General features: G+C 40.2%; 1 protein-coding gene across 2 annotated transcripts in view; it reads left to right on the forward strand.

The window, feature by feature from the left end:
- LOC123378056 (ankyrin repeat domain-containing protein 36C-like) overlaps positions 1-20,312 on the forward strand; it is a 166,091-nt gene that overhangs the window by 12,743 nt on the left and 133,036 nt on the right. For both annotated transcript variants that reach the window (XM_045031530.1, XM_045031534.1), the window contains exons 6-9: positions 3,632-3,780; positions 7,889-7,939; positions 10,510-10,543; positions 10,633-10,705. In XM_045031530.1, coding sequence (XP_044887465.1) covers positions 3,632-3,780; positions 7,889-7,939; positions 10,510-10,543; positions 10,633-10,705 — 307 coding nt within the window. The remainder of the gene's footprint in view (positions 1-3,631; positions 3,781-7,888; positions 7,940-10,509; positions 10,544-10,632; positions 10,706-20,312) is intronic.

Genomic DNA, 20,312 nt, shown 5'->3' on the forward strand with positions numbered 1-20,312 from the left:
GGCTGCACACTCCGGCGGATCAAAGCAATTTCGATATAACGCAGTTTCATCTATAATGCAGTATGATTTTTTTTTGGCTCCCGAGGACAGCGTTCTATCGGGGTAAAGGTGTACTTTGTACAGACCCATTAAACAGGCTGTGCTATTGTGACAGATTTTTGTTACCAATCTGTCTGAAGGCGTTAGTTGATCGGGCTGATGCCTCAGGATCTTTTCAGGGAGGAGATGATGAAGCACACCAAGGGTCTAAGTTTAAAGCTTTATTGATAAAATAATAAAATGACAGCAGAGAGTGCTGGGAACGCTCTCACATCACTCAGGGGAAGAAAGAAAGCGTTAATGCCTCAAGCCCTAACCCACTTTCATACACACACACGACCCAGGTTGTCCAAGAATCTGCTGTGCTCTCCGAGTTGCTTCATCTCTCAGGAGGGTTTTTAAGTCCTGGGTTCATTCGCTCTCACTGTTCTTGCTGTTATCGCTCCAGCTCTGCTTAACTTAGTTCTTCTCTTTTCACGGCTGGGCAACTGCTGATTTATTTGAGCCCATAACCTTGGGCTGGGGCCAGCGTCTTATCTTCAGACTGAGCTTGCTAGCTGCAGTGTTGAGTTAACTCGTTCTCTGCTCTTTTCGTCTGCTTTCCCCTTTTTCGGCCTCCTGTAACCTACAAAGGAAACTTCCATTCACACACCTTTGACCCTCCCCAAAATGCTTTGCGATGCTAGCAACAGCATTAGCAATATACAGTGCTGATCTGCCTTCCCAGGGGACTCCCTGAGGAAGGGGGCCTTGGGGTGTGACACTACCCTTTCCAAATATTCTGTGGTAATGTCAAGCCAACCAGCTCAAAGAAATAGCGATTAAGGGCTCTCTAACCCAGCCAAACACTAGGTCTTTATTGAATAAGAAAATTTTGGCCATGCAAACATTGTTTAGGCTACCATTGATTAATAAAAAATTATGCCCTCCAGAAATTCATACACATCCTTTAGCAAAGGCTACTCTATGGATTTATGATAGAAGTAGATAAATTATTTTCCCTCACTGATGACACCCATTGCAAATAATCCAGATCTTAACCAAAATCATGAATGAGAGAGCTTGAAGGATTGGGAGAGCCATGAAATATATAAGGTTGGCCTGCTATTCAATGAAGAAACTTCTGTTTGCTACCTCTGTACCACTTAAAATTCACCTTTTGTAGTTAATAAACTCATTTCCTGTTTATAATATAATCCAGTTTATGTAATTTCTAATGGGGGGCCAGAAGTTGTGTATATATCCCTCCACATTGAGGGTAGGGGCGAATTTCATAAAACCTTTGGGTTTGTACCCTGTTAAGGGAGTGGGCACCAGAGCCTGAATCTTTCCAGAGCGGATCTCTATCTCTCTGTGCAGCTGGGTGTGGCTCTGCCTATGTGATTGGCTGGAAGAGGCTTGTGAGCCTAGTCCAGCAAGACCAGGTAAAGGGGACCCAGGCTGGCAGAATAGACCAACTCAGTGGCATCCTAACACATCTGGTGGCATGCAGAGGGGCGGGGGGGCCTAACTGTCACAAACTCCACTCCGTCCTATTTCTTGTTCAGCCAATCGCTCAGACAAACAAATTTGTTTACATTTTCAGGAGATAATGCTGCCTGCTTCTTGTTCACAATGTCACCTGAAAGTGAGAACAGGTGTTCTCATGACCCTGTTGTAGCTGGCGTCACAAGATATTTACATGCCAGATGTGCTAAAGATTCATATGTCCCTTCATGCTTCAATCACAATTCCAGAGGACATCCGTCCATGCTGATGATGGGTTCTGCTCGATAACAATCAAAAGCAGTGCGGACCAATGCATGTTCATTTTCATCATCTGAGTCAGATGCCACCAGCAGCAGGTTGATTTTCTTTTTTATTTGTTTGGTTCTGTAGTTTCTGCATCGGAATGTTGCTCTTTTAAGACTTCTGAAAGCATGCTCCATGCCTCCTCCCTCTCAGATATCGAAAGGCACTTCAGATTCTTAAACCTTGGGTCGAGTGCTGTAGCTATCTTTAGAAAACTCACATACCTTCTTTGCGTTTTGTCAAATCTGCAGTGAAAGTGTTCTTAAAATGAACAACATGTGCTGAGTCATCATCTGAAACTACTGTAACATGAAATATATGGCAGAATTAGGGTAAAATAGAGCCGGAGATCTGCAATTCTTCCACAAAGAGTTCAGTCACAAATTTAATTAACGCATTATTTTTTTATGACCGTCAGCCACATGTCCTCTGGAATGGTGGCCGAAGCATGGAGGGGCCTACGAATGTTTAGCATATCTGGCATGTAATTACCTTGCAATGCCGGCTACAAAAGTCCCATGCGAACACCTGTTCTCACTTTCTGGTGACAATATAAATAAAAAGTGGGCAGCATTATCTCCTGTAAATGTAATCAAACTTGTTTGTCTTAGCGATTGGCTGAACGAGAAGTAGGACTGAGTGGATTTGTAGGCTCTAAAGTTTTACATTGTTTTGTGTTTGAGTGCAGTTATGTAACAAAAAATAATTCTACATTTGTATGTTGCACTTTCATGGTAAAGAGATTGGACTATGGCACTCGTATGAGGTGAATTGAAAAATACTGTTTCTTTTGTTTATCATTTTTACAGTGCAAATATTTGTAATAAAAAATAATATAAAGTAAGCAGTGTACACTTTGTGTTGTAATTTAAATGAATATATTTGAAAATGTAGAAAAACATCCAAAAATAAATTTCAATTGGTATTCTATTGTTTAACAATGCAATTAAAAGTGTGATTAATCACAATTAATTTTTAAAATCATGATTAATTTTTTCAGTTAATCGCATGAGTTAATTGCAATTAATCGACAGCTGCATAACACCCCAGCACACCTGTAATTTTTTTTTCAAATATTAAGATTTGATAGACATGCCTGGCCTGTTAAATATGAGTCATCAGAGATTTCACTCAATTTAATAGTCACTAGGAACAGCATGTCATAGGTGTTGTAATGATACTCTATAAATATGGTAACACCCTGTTAAATAGAGACATCTGATAACTATATTCCTGTATAATGTCTCTTTAAACAAAAATTCATTATTATTTTGTTTGATATTTACATGGAAAAGACTTGCAAACCTGTTAATACTTCCTAAATAAATAGTTTAGGTTTGTTTGACCTTTTTTTAAACATTAGAAAGTCTTTATGCTTTAATTGCCTAAAGGTTTCAAAAGTGCCTAAATCTCAATAAAAGTCATTTACATGCTCTGGAAAATTTTATCCACATTCTCCATTAACTCACACCAAGAAAATCCCATCACACCAAGATTATGATTCTGCAATTTGATCTGTATTTGAGGAGCTGCATGGACATCAGTGGAACTCCATGCATGTTTAAGGGTCTGCCGATGCAGATCAGATTTCAGGATAGGTATCTAAATTATTAAAATACATATTTAAAATGTTACAGTTTACAGTTAAAATTTTAACAATAGTCTCTAATACAGTGAAATATTGTACATAATCTTTTTAGACCGCACCATGAATAATGGATGTTATTGTTCTAGTAAATATTATATATTTAAATATCATATTACTGTTTCCATAATGTGTTTTCTTTCTGTCTATGGGTAGTCTTAGTAAACAACTTTCTGAGTATGCCAACTGGAAAAATGTAGAAAAACCTTCTCCAAACAATACAAAAGGCATGTCGGTGTTTAGCAGTCCAGACAGGGTTGGAGATGTTGGTTTTGCTTTGGGAGCACCTGCTACAGATAAAGAAGGTAGGATTGTTAAAAAAAAAAAATTCAATTAAATGAAGAGTCAGTAGCTACTTTACTCACGTCTTGTTAAAACTGGTTTTTAGTCATCCAGCAAAGGAAAGAGAGTGACCAACCTAGGAAGTTTTGTACACGCTCCCACCTCTCATTAGTTCGCTATGGATCTGAGCAGATTCTTGTTGCACCGCCTGTGACTGGTTGTGACCTGTCTTGCCAAAGGATTGCAGCCTCCTCCCGACTAGATCTCACTAGGATATATACAAAAAAAATTCTGCTGCTTAAAAGTATGGGAACTGAAATATTGTATTTGTTCAGGCAAGTAATTTTTCCTGCTGCCTATTCACTTCTGATGTGATTCACTAAGGCACCACTTTTGGAGATTGTGGTCGGTGTGGGGGCGGCTGCTCCCCCCCCAGCTACGCTCCTGGCCTCAGTCAGCAGCCGCCACTCTCTGGCCACCCAGCTCTTAAGGCAGCGCAGAAGTAAGGGTGGCAATACCTCAACCTCCCCTAAAATAACCTTGTGACCCTCCTGCAACTCCCTTTTGGGTCCAGACTCCCAATTTGAGAAACGCTGGTTTTCCCCCATGAAATCAGTATAGTATAGGGAAAAAGCACATAAAAGACCAGATTTCACAGGAGGAGACAGGATTTCAAGGTCCGTGATGCATTTTTCATGGCCATGAATTTGGTAGGGCCCTACTCATTAGCCAGTCTGATGCTGCCGCGTTTCAAGCACCAAGTCATTATTGTAGTGAAGGGGTGTGATTATGTATTCCTTGTTTCTTCTTTCTTTGCCTTTCTCTGTTTGCAAACTATTGTTAGTAATGAATAAAGTAAGTTTCTTTAAAGAAACACTTTGTAGGATTCCTTATCCCAAGGCTGATAGACCTCCCCTTTCTCTTAAGGTTTTTTTTGGCCTTTGTAGGATGGATCAGGAGCTAGGTCCTTACTAGCTGTTGAGCACCATCCTCTACCTACTTTAAATACTGTTATAAAAACAGCCATGTAGGTCTTTTTTGACCAAGATTGTCAGAGGAGCTCCCCATAGGAGTTTGCTTCATCAGCTGTTGTTCTGTCTCCTCTCTGGATCCCAATGATGCCTCATTGATGTATCCTTTCTTATTCACACCCTGCCTTCCAGTTGGGTCTGGTCAGGTGTCCAGGTGGTGTTTCAACAACTACTTTTTTTAGTGCCTGCTTTGTTGCATTGACATCATTAGTCTTAAGTCAATGAGAGCTATGAGGATACAATATACCTGAAAATCAACCATATGTATCTCAAGTTGGGCATTTAAGAACTGAAGTACCCCAAATTAGTGGACACTTAAAACAGCTTGGGCCTTAACTTCTTGGTATATCATGATCATTCTCATTTGTAAGGTAGGGAAAATGATCATCAAAAAACAAATAGGACAAAACGGTTAAAAAGGATTACATTTTTCCCCAACCAGCTCACATATTTTTAAACTGCTTTAAGGTCCATAAACTGCACTAGACTGGCAAACTGGTACAAATGGTTGTAGGATCAGAAAACTTTCTTTTAATTTTCCTGGACAGATGACCTTAATTAAAATAAATAAAATGGAATTAGATTTTAATATTTCTCTTCAAGAGCTATACTCTGTAAAATATGTGGAAAGTAGCGTCGCTGTAGTTTAATAAAAGATTGGGGGGGCGGGGAAGAAAGCATTAGAAATAAAGAATTAGAGAACAATTTGATGAGGTTCAAAGACCCAAAAACGCCCCTGCTTGCCACTTTGTCACTATTTCCTTACATTCTTCTACCCTTGCACCCCTACTTCTTGTTGGAAAAAATGTTCAGAAAACTTGAAATTCTTTTTGCATTTTACCATGTCTGTTTTAATGTTTTAAATTTTTATCAAAACAATTCTTAAATGTACTGTTTTGATTGATCATTGCCAGATTCAGTAAAAACTCCATTTGGGCAGAAAAACATTTGATTAGAATACAAACTGTGTACAGGTCATGACAAATTCTGCTAATTTTTAGTATCACTTTGTAATGTAAATTAAGCTAATGTTTTACAAATTGTGATTGATTAGGCACTACTTTATCTCAGAACCTGTAAACATGGTTTATTTTGTTTATTTTGGGGATCCTTAATGTGTACCAAATTCACGGCTGTGAAAAATGCATCACAACCGTGAAATCTGGTCTCCCCTGTGAAATCTGGTCTTTATTATACAGATTTAATGGGGAAGACAAGCGTTTCTCAAATTGGGGCAGGGGAGTTGCAGTGTTATTATAGTGGGAATGCAGTATTGCCACCCTTTTGCTCTGCCTTCAGAGCTGGGAGGCCGGAGAGCAGTGGCTGCTGGCCAGGCACCCAGCTCTGAAGGCAGCACACTGCCAGCAGCAGCGCAGAAGTAAAGGGTGGCAGTGCCATACCATGCCACCCTTTACTTCTGCGCTGCTGCCTTCAGAGTTGGGTCAGGACCCCTACAGTTATAACACTGTGAAATTTCAGATTTAAATATCAGAAAACATTAAATTTATGATTTTTAAAATCCTATGACTGAAATTGACCAAATGGGCTGTGTATTTGGTAGGGCCCTATTAATGTGCCTTAATTTTTCCTTATTTAACTGTTTAGTCTCTTTAAAAAAGTCTTTAAAAGACCGTCAAATAGATTAGTCAAAGATAATTACCAAATTCTAAGTTCACTGCTCTGTCAAAGAAAAAAATGTAACTTTGAAAGGCCATCATGTTTATAGTGCTTGCCAAATAGCATGTCCATGTTCCCCTGCTATATCTGGGGGATGTAGCCAGAGTCATAGGGTCTTTTGTGTGGAAGTGCAGAGCCCCTGCATTGGCTCTGGGATAGCTGCTTCATTCTGATTTCTGCTTATGGCTACCTGTGGAGTTCTTTCCACAGCATGGAGCACTCTCAGAAAACTAATATAGCTCCAGTATGAATTACTTTTTTCAGAATATTTCCTGTGGAGTTGGAGGTAAATGTGTGTCCTGCCCCTGTCCCCACCATACCTCTCCACACACTGTACACTCTTCCGACTTGTGAGTCTTGGGTAGGAGGAATTCTCTCACCACTTTCATATGGTTATGGACTGATATATGTAAAGAGGATCCCCTCCAGGCCCAGATTTGGGACAATAGGTAGGTCTTTTTATTATTTCAGGTGTGCACAAATAAGAGACACTATTTTAAGGTGAGCTGCCTTAAAGCTACAACTTTATTAGCAAGTATTAGAAACATACGTAACCATGCCTATGGGGAAATGGTCTCAAACCACGTCACAACCGGAGAATGTGTCCTGATCCGAAGTGTGATTGCATGGCATCCCCAGTGCAAAAATCTCTTTCATTAACTCTGGACAATGGAGCTCACAGGTTTAGCTTGCTGTCACAGACAAAACATCAGCTTTGGAGCACAGTATTTGTGAAGGGAATTTAGGCCCTCCAGCAGTCAAACTTTATTGTACTGCACTGATGCTTTCCCTGTATTCCATGTATATGGTGAAAATAAACATACCTGCAATACATGGAATGGGTGCTTATACAAATACCTGCAATACATGGAATGGGTGCAATACATGGAATGGGTGCTTATGCAAACATTATATAATATGGAATGGGTGCTTATACAACATTATATAATGTTTGTGTAAGCACCCATTCCATGTATTGCAGGTATGTTTATTTTATAAAACATTTCTCTATCAGATTTGTACTTTACTACTGGCAATCTCTAATTCCTGCCTCCCTGAACTCATGTGGTTCTAGTCTGTCACATTTCTTCATATGTGTGGGTGTATACATTAGAGATTGCCAGTAGTAAAGTACAAATCTGATAGAGAAATGTTTTCATTTTAATATTGAATTGATGGTATTTCAAATAATAGAGAATAAGATGAAAATTAAACTTACTAGTAGGGTCTTAAAAGAGTCTATACAGATAGCATTTCTTGTTTGCTTTCAGCACTATCATAACTGCTCAGTAGATTAATAACAGTCAGTAGTTATGTATTTCTTTGTTTCATCTTCATATATGCATGTTTCTGCTTTACAACTTTATTTTCTGATTTCATTGTTTCATCTGTCCTTTCCATGCCTTTCCCTAAATGGAAATAGAAATGCAACAGTCTCCCAACCAGACATCAAGAACAAGAGATTCAGGGAAAGGTATTCCATATGATAAGACTGCCAATGTGAAAATACCGAATTCAAATGTTTATACATATTTGATGGTTATTATTTTAGTGTGAATTCAAAAGTCCTTTAATGGCTTGATTTTACTTTTTAAATTGTTTTTTGTGGTGGTGATGTTATAGCTTTTGTTGTTTTGCAAATCTTTTAGAACTAATTAGTCAGTTCTGGCATTTGTCATGTAAGACTGCAGAATGTAGTGTGTTAATGTGTGTTGTAGTGTGTTATTAAGTAATAGAGTGTTCTTATTTAAATCTATTAATTTGATATTGCTCCAAACTTGAGATGGGCCTGAGCCAAAACTGTGGATATGAGCAACCCTCAAATACAGTTTGAATTTAGATCAAACACTTTATGGCTGGTCCGAACCAAACCCAAAGGTGTCTGAAACACCCTAAACTTGGAGCATGAATTTGTCTCTTGTCTTCTAAAGGAAAATCATAATTCATTATTGCTGTAAAATGTGTAACAATTATAGGTAACCATCAAGAATTGAGAACATTTTCAATTTAAAATAAATGGATTGCAACAACAATAATAATAGTCAAGACTCTCTTCTTCATAGCTGCCCCATCTCCTTCAGAAGAGACAATTGGTTAAAAATATATAATTTATCGGAATTCCTGCAAAATTGGGGGGGAGGGGTTGTGTGTGTACTATAATCTTTTGGGAAAAACAAAATAAAAAATTAAATTTTCTATGTCATTTAAAAAATTGTTTTTGAAGTCAACTTTTGTAATAAAACTTCTGATTTTTTTTTAAAAGGCATAATGTGACTAAAAGACTGATCAAAATCGCAGTGCAAAAAGAAACGTTTTGAAGAATAGTCAACAAACTAAATTATCAAATTTATAATAAAAATATTTTAAAAATGGAAAAAAAATGTTGGGGGAAAGGATTGTTTTTAAGAGAGTTACTCTTTTTGAGAAAAGGACAAAATTCATTAAAAATATTTGCACTTACCTCCATTCTTGCTAATCAGAATTTTTTAATCAGTGTTTCACCTATGCCCAGAGTTGAAGTTGCAACCATTCAGGCGTGTCTAGCAAAAATGACACAGCAGCTGTAAACAGTAAGGCAAAATATGAAAATTCTGCTGAGATTATGAAAAGATAATCATCAGTGTACCAACATTAATTCTGGAGTTATGAAGAATATAATTGCCATATTAAAACAAGTTTATTTGTATTTTGTTTGGTTCTTACGGAGGACATGTATGCCTTGAGATTAACTTGGCCTATGCTTAAGTAACTAACATGTTGCTGTTAATTTTCAGTTTCCTGACTTTATTATTTTTATTTCAGTCTGTTATTTAAGACAGCTCTTTGCTATTTGATTTCCATGTTAAGGAGTTTAAAAAAAAATTTCATGGAAAGTCACAAAATGCATATTCATCACATCTTTTAAAATAAGAATTACAAGAGTTAATGCACAATGATATCTCAAATATTAATTTTTCTGAACATAGAATAGTATTTATTTTCTGATCCTGGAAAATCCAGAGCTCCCTCAAATCTCACTAAAGTCAGTGGGAGTTGGGGAATCTCAACTATTTGCATTCTAATTACGTCTTAGATATCCCTGTAGTAAAGGCCCAAATCCTGCACAAATGTAACTATGTTCTTAACTTTATGAACAGTGCGTAGTTCCATTTATTTCTATTCGACTACTTGCAATCTGTGAAATTAAGCATGTCTTAATCTTCTGAGAGTCATGACCTAGGTTTTTATTGCTGACTAATTTATGGGTCCAGTCTTTGAGTGTGCTAGAGCTGCACTCTGAATAGCTGGGAATGAGGATGCATAAGTGGTTTTCCACCATCTTTTGGCCTCCCCAGTCCTGGGGGAAACAAGGATCTAGTTTGGCCACTGTTGTATGTTACTGCCATTCCATTAGCGAAGGATGGTTCAGAGCAACATGCTCTACTCACATCCCTTCTGTCCCTTTCTGTCAAGAGTGGGTGATGTAGAGTAGGCCCAGTCAGCTTTCCACCACCTGGCAATTTCCCTATGCAAGGGTACTGCTTTCCATTCCCGATGCATTACCAGAATAATGCAGAGAAGACAGTGGTGCTGTGGACATAGTCCAACATATGTCAATTTATAGCCCAGACTGTAAATACAAAAAAGTTTCTATGCATATGAATCGCCCACAATTCCAAATTTTATCTTAGCAGTTTTACTTCCCTTTCACCACATCATGCCCACCAAAAATGATTAACTATGTTCCAATTGTTTACTAACTTCATTAACTTAGTTTCATTTTTAAATTGTATGTAATATTTTGAACATAAGTACAAAAGAGCTCACTAAACTGAAGACCTTATTTGTTTCATCCTTTGAACATACAGATTTTTTCAACTGATAATAGAAAATATATTTATATTCATACTACCCTTGATTAAGATGTCTGTACTAAGTTTCAGCCTCGAATTACTTGTAGATTTGCTCATGCTAAATATTTTTACTTATCTCTGGCAATTTCTAAGTCTTTCACTTTTAATGCTAAAATTATTAATTTCTTTTTTTATTTTAATATTTGAACAGTTATAGATGACTTGTCCCAAGGAGATTCAGTACGGTAAGATTTAAAAAAAATAACATATTTTAGCAAATCCTAGAGAGAGAGAGAGCATGACTTCTTATTGTCTTATGTTTTTGTTATTTAAGAAGTTCTGAAAAAGTTGAAGGGGATAGCAGCTGGCTTACATCAGAGGAGGAAGAACTAGATTTTACCCCCAAGGTAAAGTGCTCTTATGGAAAAATATTTCATAGCTAGCTATAAGATGAAGCATATATACTTTATTTTTTAACATTTGGGAGATTTTAGCAAAGATTTTTATTAATTTTTTTTTTGCTATGATTGAGAGACTTCACTTCTAGTCAGCCATAGTGCAAGTTTTCCCAAAATACAATTGCAGCTGACCTATCTTCACCCTTTCTATTCCCACCTTGAGCCCCTTCTAAAAAGACTTAGTTTTGGCAGGGTGTATGAAGGTTTTATGATTTGGATAAATATTCAGTAGATGATGAGATAAAGACCACCTCATATATTGTACTTATTTCTGCTCATTTCAACAACAAATTAATGAATTAAGGGTACAGCAACTATCGGCAGTTGCCAGAGGGTGGAGGACAGCAGTAAAGTTAAACTTGCAGTTAACTCATTGGCAAGGGACCTGGTGACATGGGTGGGGGATGACTTCGGAAGACTAACATGGGGAGAAGTGTGTGTAGGTATTCAAAATGCTCAGTTAATAATGTTAATGGATATTATAAGAGATGCTTGGTCAGAACAATGGCCTTAAGTATTAAATCGGGAGGCTAGCCCATATTTATCCACAATTGCAAAAACATACCCATCTACCTAAAAAATAACATCCCCCACGTGTGGGGAGAGTTCTTGTGTAATTGTTACTATGATATCATGGGAAGGAAATGCAAATAAGGTGGTCCCCTTAAGCCCTATGGAAGTAACTAGGGAAGGGGGAGCGTGTTGGGAGCCACTAGGAAATAGGTGGGGGGGTGGGGTGGAATGGGGTAAATTGGGCTGTCATCACATTAAGCAGTTGTATATCCAGAGGAGGAATATGGATGTGCCCCTCTCCTATGACTATGGAGGAGCAGGATCAATGGCCTGTTGCAAAGGGGGGGCATTTAGGGGTAATGTATATAAGGTATGGTGTATTCTGTTGAAAATGTATGCAATCCTGCAACATAACACTAGGAGGAAAAATCCTTCCAGTATATGACCAAATTATGAACTTCTGTACACTGCCACCTGAACTATGGTGCACCAATGTAGTGGACTTAATCGTTGTAAACAATCAAACCAGCACCTACTACCCCATGCCATACCAAGTAGTTAAATTGCTTTAAACAATACCAAATTTCTAATCACTAGTCACTAATTATAACCTATAAGTAATGTAGTAAGCCCTCCCACTCAGTGTACTGGACAACCCAGACCCAACCTTCTTGGGCCCACTATAATGGGAAGTCTGGAACACTAATTGGAATAGGTGTGGTATGTCCGTACGAGAGAAGGTGCAGGGGCACGGTACTACACAAGGAGCAGTGGGACAGATGGAGCATCAACACCTTCCACCTTGATGCCTGACCCTATCATGAAGTGTGTCACCATATGTCCTATGCTTTTCCATGGATACTTGGGCAGGAGGATCCCAAAAGAAGAAGGAGTGGAGTGTTAGGATATAGATATTCAAGCCTGTCTGTAAAGGCCTATTCTTTAAGAATTTAGGTATATGTTTATCATTTAGATAGTTATAGAGGTATAAAAGAAAGAATCTGTGTAAGGGCCTTCTCTCACTGTGACAGTCTGAGGCCCTGTTCTTAGGCCAGTGCCTTTGGCTAAGCAGCAGAGGCAGCCATAAGCTGGGAAGCGTGCGGTCACATCCTCACATTCCAAACTAGTCATATTAAAATAAGGCAATCTGGGGCTGTTAAGAAGGTGATCCAATCTATCATCTCCAGAGAAAGGGAAGAACCTAGCAGATGTAAAACAAAAACAAAAATAGTTTAATAGTTTTCTGTCTGGTAAAAACTCACTTATCAATAGACACAGCTGGGAAACCCTTATGTCTGTATAAATGTAGTTGTAAAATCCTCACTTCTGTATTGTTTTGTCATTATAATTCCCACTTGGCTATCTTTATTTGCATGGTCTCTTTTTGGTTCTGTAATTGTTTCTGTCTGCTGTATAATTAATTTTGCTGGGTGTAAACTAATTAAGGTGGTGGGATCTAATTGGTTAGCTAATCATGTTATAATATGTTAGAATTAGTTAGGTAAATTTTAGTAGAATAATTGGTTAAGGTATAGCTAAGAATAGTACTATATAAATTAGGGGCAAACAGGAAGTAAGTTGGGATTCGAAAATAAGGAAAAAGGAACTTGGATTTAAGCTTGTTGGAAGTTCACCTCAATAAACATCAAATTGTTTGCACCTTCGGACTTCGGGTATTGTTGCTCTCTGTTCATGCGAGAAGGACCAGGGAAGTGGGAGAGTGAAGGAATAAGCTCTCTGACAGAGTATATAAAGGTTTTATGATTTGGATAAATATTCAGTAGATGATGAGATAAAGACCACCTCATATATTGTACTTATTTCTGCTCATTGGAACCATGGTTTCAAGAGAATAAAGGTAGTTCTTTAAACTATACAATTACCTCTACTCCATTCCAGAATTAAGAATTTGATCTTGAACCGTAATACTTTTATGACAAGCTAACAGTGCATTAAAATGAAATTATTTATTTGCCTGTTCTTTCCATCAGATATTTCTTGTACCACTTAAATGCTTCACCATTTCCTCAGCAACAAATTGGGCTCAAGTGGGCTCAGTGGATTAGCACTGAAGTGGTTCTACCTTCTACTTTGTTATTATATTGCTCGTGATAACCTGGGAGCACTTAAATGCCCTCTTTCCTGGTTCTCCGATCATGTTCTTCCACCTCACTCCTAAAATACTTTTACTGGCTTTCTGATGATTTATCAGCTTCAAACTCCATTACTTCAACTTCAAGCATTCACATAGCTCGCCTTGCGTGCTTCTCAGCTCTCATTTCCTCTATAGTCCCACTTTTCACCCTACTCTCCGCACACTCCTGCTGCTTCCATATTGTCTGTTTCTCCCTCTGTGACTCCCACTATTTTTCTTATTGTCCCCCAACTTGGAATAGCCTTTTTCCTACATAGCTAGCTATTTTCAAATCCCATTCAAACTTCCAGTCCCTTCTTGAATCTAATTTCTTCTGGTTAGCCTCTAATTTATAATCTTCAGATTGGTTTTGTCTATTACAGGGGTGGGAAAACTACGGCCCGTGGGCCGAGATGTTTTAATCCAGCCCTGGAGGTCCAGCCAGGGAGCGGAGTCTTGGGCTTGCCCTGCTCTGGCGCTCCAGCCAGGGAGCGGGGTCGGGGGCTGGTTCTGCGCGGCTCCGGGAAGCAGCGACAATGTCGCATGTCCCTTCTCCGGCTCCTATACATAGAGGCAGCCATGGGGCTCAGCACGCTGCCACTGCCCCAAACGCCACTCCCACAGCCAATGCAAGCTGCAGGGGAGGCGCCAGCAGATGGGGCAGCGCACAGACCCACTTGGCCATGCCTCCGTGTAGGAGCCGGAGGAGGGACATGTCATTGCTTCCAGGAGCTGCTTGAGGTAAGTGCCATCCGGAGCTTGTACCCCTGACCTCCTCCTCCTGCCCCAGCCCTGATCCGCCTTCCAAACCCCTCAGTCCCAGCCCAGAGCACCCTCCTTCACCCCAAACCCCTTATCCCCAGCCCCACCCCAGAGCCCTTAGCGCCCCCCTCCCCGTACCCCAGCCCAAATCCCCCTCCTGCACCCTGAACTCTTCATTTCTGGCCCCATCCCAGAGCCCTCACCCCCTCCTGCACTCCAACCCCAATTTTGTGAGCACTCATGGCCCGCCATACAATTTCCATACCCAGATGTGGCCCTCGGGCCAAAAAGTTTGCCCACCCCTGGTCTATTACCACACTCATACTTGGTGATTTTGTTTTTAAAAGGGAGAAAATATGAAACTGAAACAACTAGTCAGTTGTCTTTGAAGAATGTTACTCATTCATAAGCAGTATTCTTTTCCCCCTTGTTTCCTATCTCTCTTCCTTTTCCTCACCTCATGGTCTGCTGTCACTTTTCCATGTGGTATCTGTCCACTTTAGCTCTTCAAAGCAGAAACTTTATCTTATGTCTGTAAAATATTATGCATATCTAATTTTTCCTTATGACATCTCAAACTGCAGAAAATAGTAGTCAGCTTTGTTAGTGTGTTTTTGTTATATGGAATTCAAATAGAAGCATTGACAGAAGACATAGAATCATGATGCTGTGACGTCAAGATGAAAACATATAGCTTTCACTAGGAAGTTTCCATGACCGGTGACATTGTCCTTAACCTTAGTCTCATCTACTTTCCCCTGTATTTTCTTTTCCCACCTCTGTAAATCTGCCCATTACCTTCCCTGCAATATTCTCCATGTGTGCTAGTGCCTCAGTTTCACCTCCTCTGGAATGCTTATCTCTGCTTTCACCTTGATTTTTGTAACTCTCATGTCTCTGGTTTCTCAGCTCTTCAGACTATAACATGTTTATAATACTGCTCCACACTATTTAGGTGTGTAAAAAACAGTTTAGTCACCTAATTTTATCCTCACATAACTCATTGGCTCCCCTTCAATTTCACGCTAGTTCACATTTGCTCTTTTAAGTTTTTAAAACACTCCATGAACATAATCTTAACCTCATCTCCCTCCCCATTCCTTCCAGACTGGTACTGAACTCCTTTTTTTGTCTCTTCCTACATCCTCATTACTGTTGATACAAGAGTCTTTTTCTCTGCAGTTCTCACTAAGTGGAACAAGTTTCCCATATCCTTCAGCCTCATTCACAATCCCTTTCATTTCATACCCCTGTATGCTATAAAAAAGAAATTATAAATTCAGAAAAAACTTTACTTAGTTTTAACTGAAAATATACTCTTCTGTTTTTTGATGAGCACTGGGATATTTGCCTAGGCTGAAATCATTCAGTCTAGGCAAAAATTCTGATTATAGTAGTCCAGAAATCTTTATTAATCTTACATGGATCATATAATCAATTTTCATGAGGCAAGAAAGCACTTCCAGAAATATCCAAACTTAGCAAAAATTGGGATCTTAGAGAATTTAATTTTACAGTACATGTTAAACAAAAAGGAAATATGTTGTAAAAGGAAATAGTTCTTCCGTTGACCAAGTCACATGTACACTGAGATTTGGGTTGACTTACCGGTGGTGTTCAGGAGTGTGAATGTTACAGAGTAGCTAGGTCGATATACATTTTAAGTGAAGACCAGGCCTCATACTCTACTAAAGGAGGACTGGGAAAACTACACCAGGGATTTTGAAATATATTTAATATTCATTTTTATAACTCTTCCATGTTATAGAAAATAGTTTATATTTGAACAAAACCTATTATCTCTTTCTTCCAGTCTGGGATCCTTTTGTGAAGTCAACATGCTGAATTTTTTGAGTCATACTCTTTTTTTCTGTCCAGTATCTAAAAGGTCATGAAGTTTGACTTACGTATTCATGTATAGAGTTAGGCAGGGGGGAAGATGGACTATTTTTCAAACACAGAGTCTTCAGAAAGAGCAAAGGGGATATAGGGAATGACTAACCAGTTTAAATCCATGAGAATTAAATGTTCTCCCCTTCTATGTACGCTGAGGTATGAAAGGCCCAGATTTTTAAAGGTATTTAGGGGCTGCAGCACTCAGTGTTGCATCACCTAAATCTCATTTTCAAAAGTGATATAGACACTTAGGCCTGGTCTACACTAAGAAGGGGGGTCGAACTAGGGTACGCAAATTCAGCTACGTGAATAGCGTAGCTGAATTCGAAGTACCCTAGTTCGACCTACTCACCCATCCAGACACGGCGGGGTCGAACTCCGCGGCTCCTCCGTCGACTCCGCCACCGCCGTTTGCAGTGGTGGAGTACCGGAGTCGACCGCAGCGCTTCCGGAGTTCGAACTATCGCGTCTAGATCAGACGCGATAGTTCAAACTCCGAGAAGTCGAACTCACTGCGTCGACCTGGAAGGTAAGTGTAAACCTACCCTTAGAAGCCTAAATCCTGTTGACTGTAAATTGTGTGTTGGCATCTAAGTGCCTGAGTTTCTTCTGAAAATGAGACTGTGATGGGGCATCTACCCCACACTAGCCTATAAAGGGATTAATTGAGCCCTAAGGAGGCTGCGCAGGAGGCAGCCAATTTGAAAGGGGCTGCAAGGAGCGGCCGATCAGGGCCAGGCAGGTCCATATAAAAAGGAGTGCAGGGGAGAGCAGTTTCAGTTGCTCCCAGGATCTTGAGGAGGGGAGGACTGGCTGCCTTGAAGGCTGAAGACAGCTAGCACCCTGGACAGAGCAGTGTTTTAGGCAGGGACTGAGAAAGCTTAAGATAGCTCCTGGTAGGCTGCAGCTGTAGATCTGCAGACTGAAGCCCTGAGGCAAGGGCAAAGAGGGTGCTGAGGCTGCAGGGAAGTGGCCCAGGGAAAGGAACTGAGGAATTGGAGGGGACACAGCAAGTGGTGGCTATTTACAGGGTTCCTGCGCTGGGACCCGGAGTAGTGGGTGGGACCAGGTTCCCCCACACACACCACCACCACCACTGAAGAATTGGCCAGACAATGGGCTGCAGTTGCCACTGAGGGAAGTGCCTGGACAGTGGACTGCAGTTCCCCTGGAAGGAGGGAGAACAGAGCATGACACAGCCAGAGGGCTGTGCCATGAAGATGACAACATGGTTTGGGAGTGATATGGGTCCTGGAGGAGAAATGACGGTGGCAAGACACCATCAGAAAAGGGCGCACTGGCTAGCAAAGCTAATCCCCAGGACAGCCAGCCAGAGGCACCACAACGGTGAGTCACACCCCATCACAGAGACTTAGGCTCCTAACTTAGGTATTACAGTGTTGAGTGCAGCAGTGCCTAAATACCTTTAAAAATCTGGGCCAAGGTGCTTCGAAATGGAAAATAAAACAAAACAAAAAATGGTATATGTGCAGCAACATTCTACCAAGTTTTCCTCTCCCTTAAAGTTATCACAGAATTTACCTCTTAAGTTGCTTGTTTACAGACTAGTTCAAAAAATATTTGAGTTTATATACCATATGAAACAATCAGCTACTTATGAAGAAGCCGCATACATTTTCCTTCTCCTCAGATCATATGCCTACTAGCAGTTTCCTGAAATAAGAAGTTGTTCTTTGAGTATTTTTCTACATGGATCCTGCTCTAGGTGGGCATGCGCTGTGTGTGTGATGATCAGGTTCTTTTGGCCAGCAGCGTTCACTGGGGCTGTTCCTTCATCCTGCATATGCTCGCACCAATTCACGTGAAGACATAGTGGGTAAAGCCACCCATGGCAGCGAGACTGAATTCAGCAGTGTTGGTCTGCCAAACCGTAACTCCCTCAATTAATGTTAGGATTAGTTTAGTACTTAACATTTTATTTTCCCATTGGGCTAAAATGTTACAGAGTAGCTAGGTCGATATACATTTTAAGTGAAGACCAGGCCTCATTGGGCTAAAAAATAAGTTAGAAAATATGAAGATCCTTGGTACCAAGGCATTAATGTCATGGCCAAAGCAAAGTCTCTAGACTTTAAGTCCTGCCCTCCTTGTTAGGTGGCAAATCCCAAAATGGCGGCCTTTCTAAATTACTTTTTTGCCTTGGAGAAGGCCACATACTTTGCAAGTGCTCCATCTGTAGATCTTTCTCCGAATGGATACAGAAAGACTGAGATGCTGCCTGAAATTGATTGTTCCAATAGAAATAATGAAGAGCATCTCTAACCCAGAGAATTGTGAGTTGAAAGGTGGTTCAACTGCTCATAAACCACATTCAGCTAGTTCTCTGGTAAATTCAGCCAATATCCCTAGCACCCAGGGCACGACAGCTACCAAAAGACCTCAGACCTCATCTAGAGTTCATGATTGATCAATATAGGTTTCCACAAGTGAGTCAGTTGCTCCTGCTGACCATGGCCAAAAGCAAAAACTGCACCAATCACCTTCCCTGGTACAATCAAAGAGTAGGCTGAGGAGTCATTCTATTTCTGATCTGGCCACAGTTCCTCCTTCAAAGCCTGACTCTCACTGCTGATCTACTGTCTGATGCATGCTCCTCGGCACTGGCCCCATGCCAATTGAGTTCCATAATCAGCCCATCTAATCTGTACAGATTATATAGGTTTCATCCACACTGATAAGGTCATCTCACAATTAAGGACCTTTCATGTGAAAGTCATGACCTTTTTAAGTCCTAAATAAAGAGTTCCACTCTTTTTGAAAGACTATAGAAAGACATTTTGGTCCCTAGATCTCTACAGTGTAGTCCAGAGGAGGAAGCATGTTACACCTCAAATTTTTTCCAGGCTAAGGTCAGCCTCTCATATTGTTATCAACAGAAGTCCTCAGAGCTTCCCAAGAAAAGACCTCACTACCAGTGAAGGAGAAGCTCAACCTTATCTTCTGTTAGAACTCACACGTCACCATCCCTGAGACAAGAAATAGATTCCACAGTCAAGAGTCCTGGACTGATCTATACAGATCTGTTCACCTGTTTCTCTCTCACACACACACACCCCGCCCCTGCACACCGCTTCCTTATCAACCTCCTTTATTTCTTTTTGTAGGCTGGTACTAGAATTAAGGAACACAAGGTCCTGGAAGTTATCAAAAAGGGTTATTTGGACTAGTTTCAGGCCTTGCCTACCCATCCCCATTCCTTCTAAGAGATTCCTCTTACAAGAGACAGTCATCCTCCTACTGCTCGGTGCAGAAGTTTGTATTGCCATTCTGAAAAAGAAGAGGATGACATCTCCAACTCAACAAATTCATCCATCACTTTGGGCTCAGGATGGTCACTCTGGCTTCTATAATTCCCTCCCTAAAACCTCAGGATTGATTTCTGCTCGGTGCAGAAGTTTGTATTGCCATTCTGAAAAAGAAGAGGATGACATCTCCAACTCAACAAATTCATCCATCACTTTGGGCTCAGGATGGTCACTCTGGCTTCTATAATTCCCTCCCTAAAACCTCAGGATTGATTTGTGATTTTGACCAGCAAACTGCATATTTTCATGTATGCCTTCCCCTCTATTGCAGAATTCTTTAGCTTGGGATTCTGTATTGGTGAAAGGAATGAGAAGTGTTTGAGTTTGCTCTGCCCTTTATGCTCTTGGGTGGGGAACATGAGGATGTGAAGGGTGCAGCCGCAGTCCCAGTGGAGATTGCTGGCCAAAAGAATCTGATCTTGCATGCTCCTGTGGGATCCATGTGGACAAAACATCTTGAAGCAATAGGCGTTGAAGTGTAAGTAACTGTTCTGTATCTTGATTTCTCTTTTTAAATACAAATCATAGAATGTCAGGGTTGGAAGGGACCTCAGGAAGTCATCTAGTCCAACCCCCTGCTCAAAGCAGGACCAATCCCGAGACGGATTTTTGCCCCAGATCCCTAAATGGCCCCCTCAAGGATTGAACTCACAACCACTGAGCTATCCCTCCCTGCCTGCTTATAGTATTAACATACCATTGCCAAAATACACAATAGGTTGTTAAGGAGCACTGAGTCTTTTTTTAAGCACCACCACCTGCTGAATAATTTGATCGAACATGGTAGACACTATAATTATTTATTAGGCCTTTTCCATTCTCATTAAGCATGGAACATGAATAATGGAAGCACTACCTGCTGAAGGTCCACTCTTTCAACTGTGGTTTTCATTAGATCTTCTGAAACCTTAGAAGTTGTACATGA

Source organism: Mauremys mutica, chromosome 1, assembly GCF_020497125.1.
Source record: "Mauremys mutica isolate MM-2020 ecotype Southern chromosome 1, ASM2049712v1, whole genome shotgun sequence".
Lineage (NCBI taxonomy): Eukaryota > Metazoa > Chordata > Testudines > Geoemydidae > Mauremys > Mauremys mutica.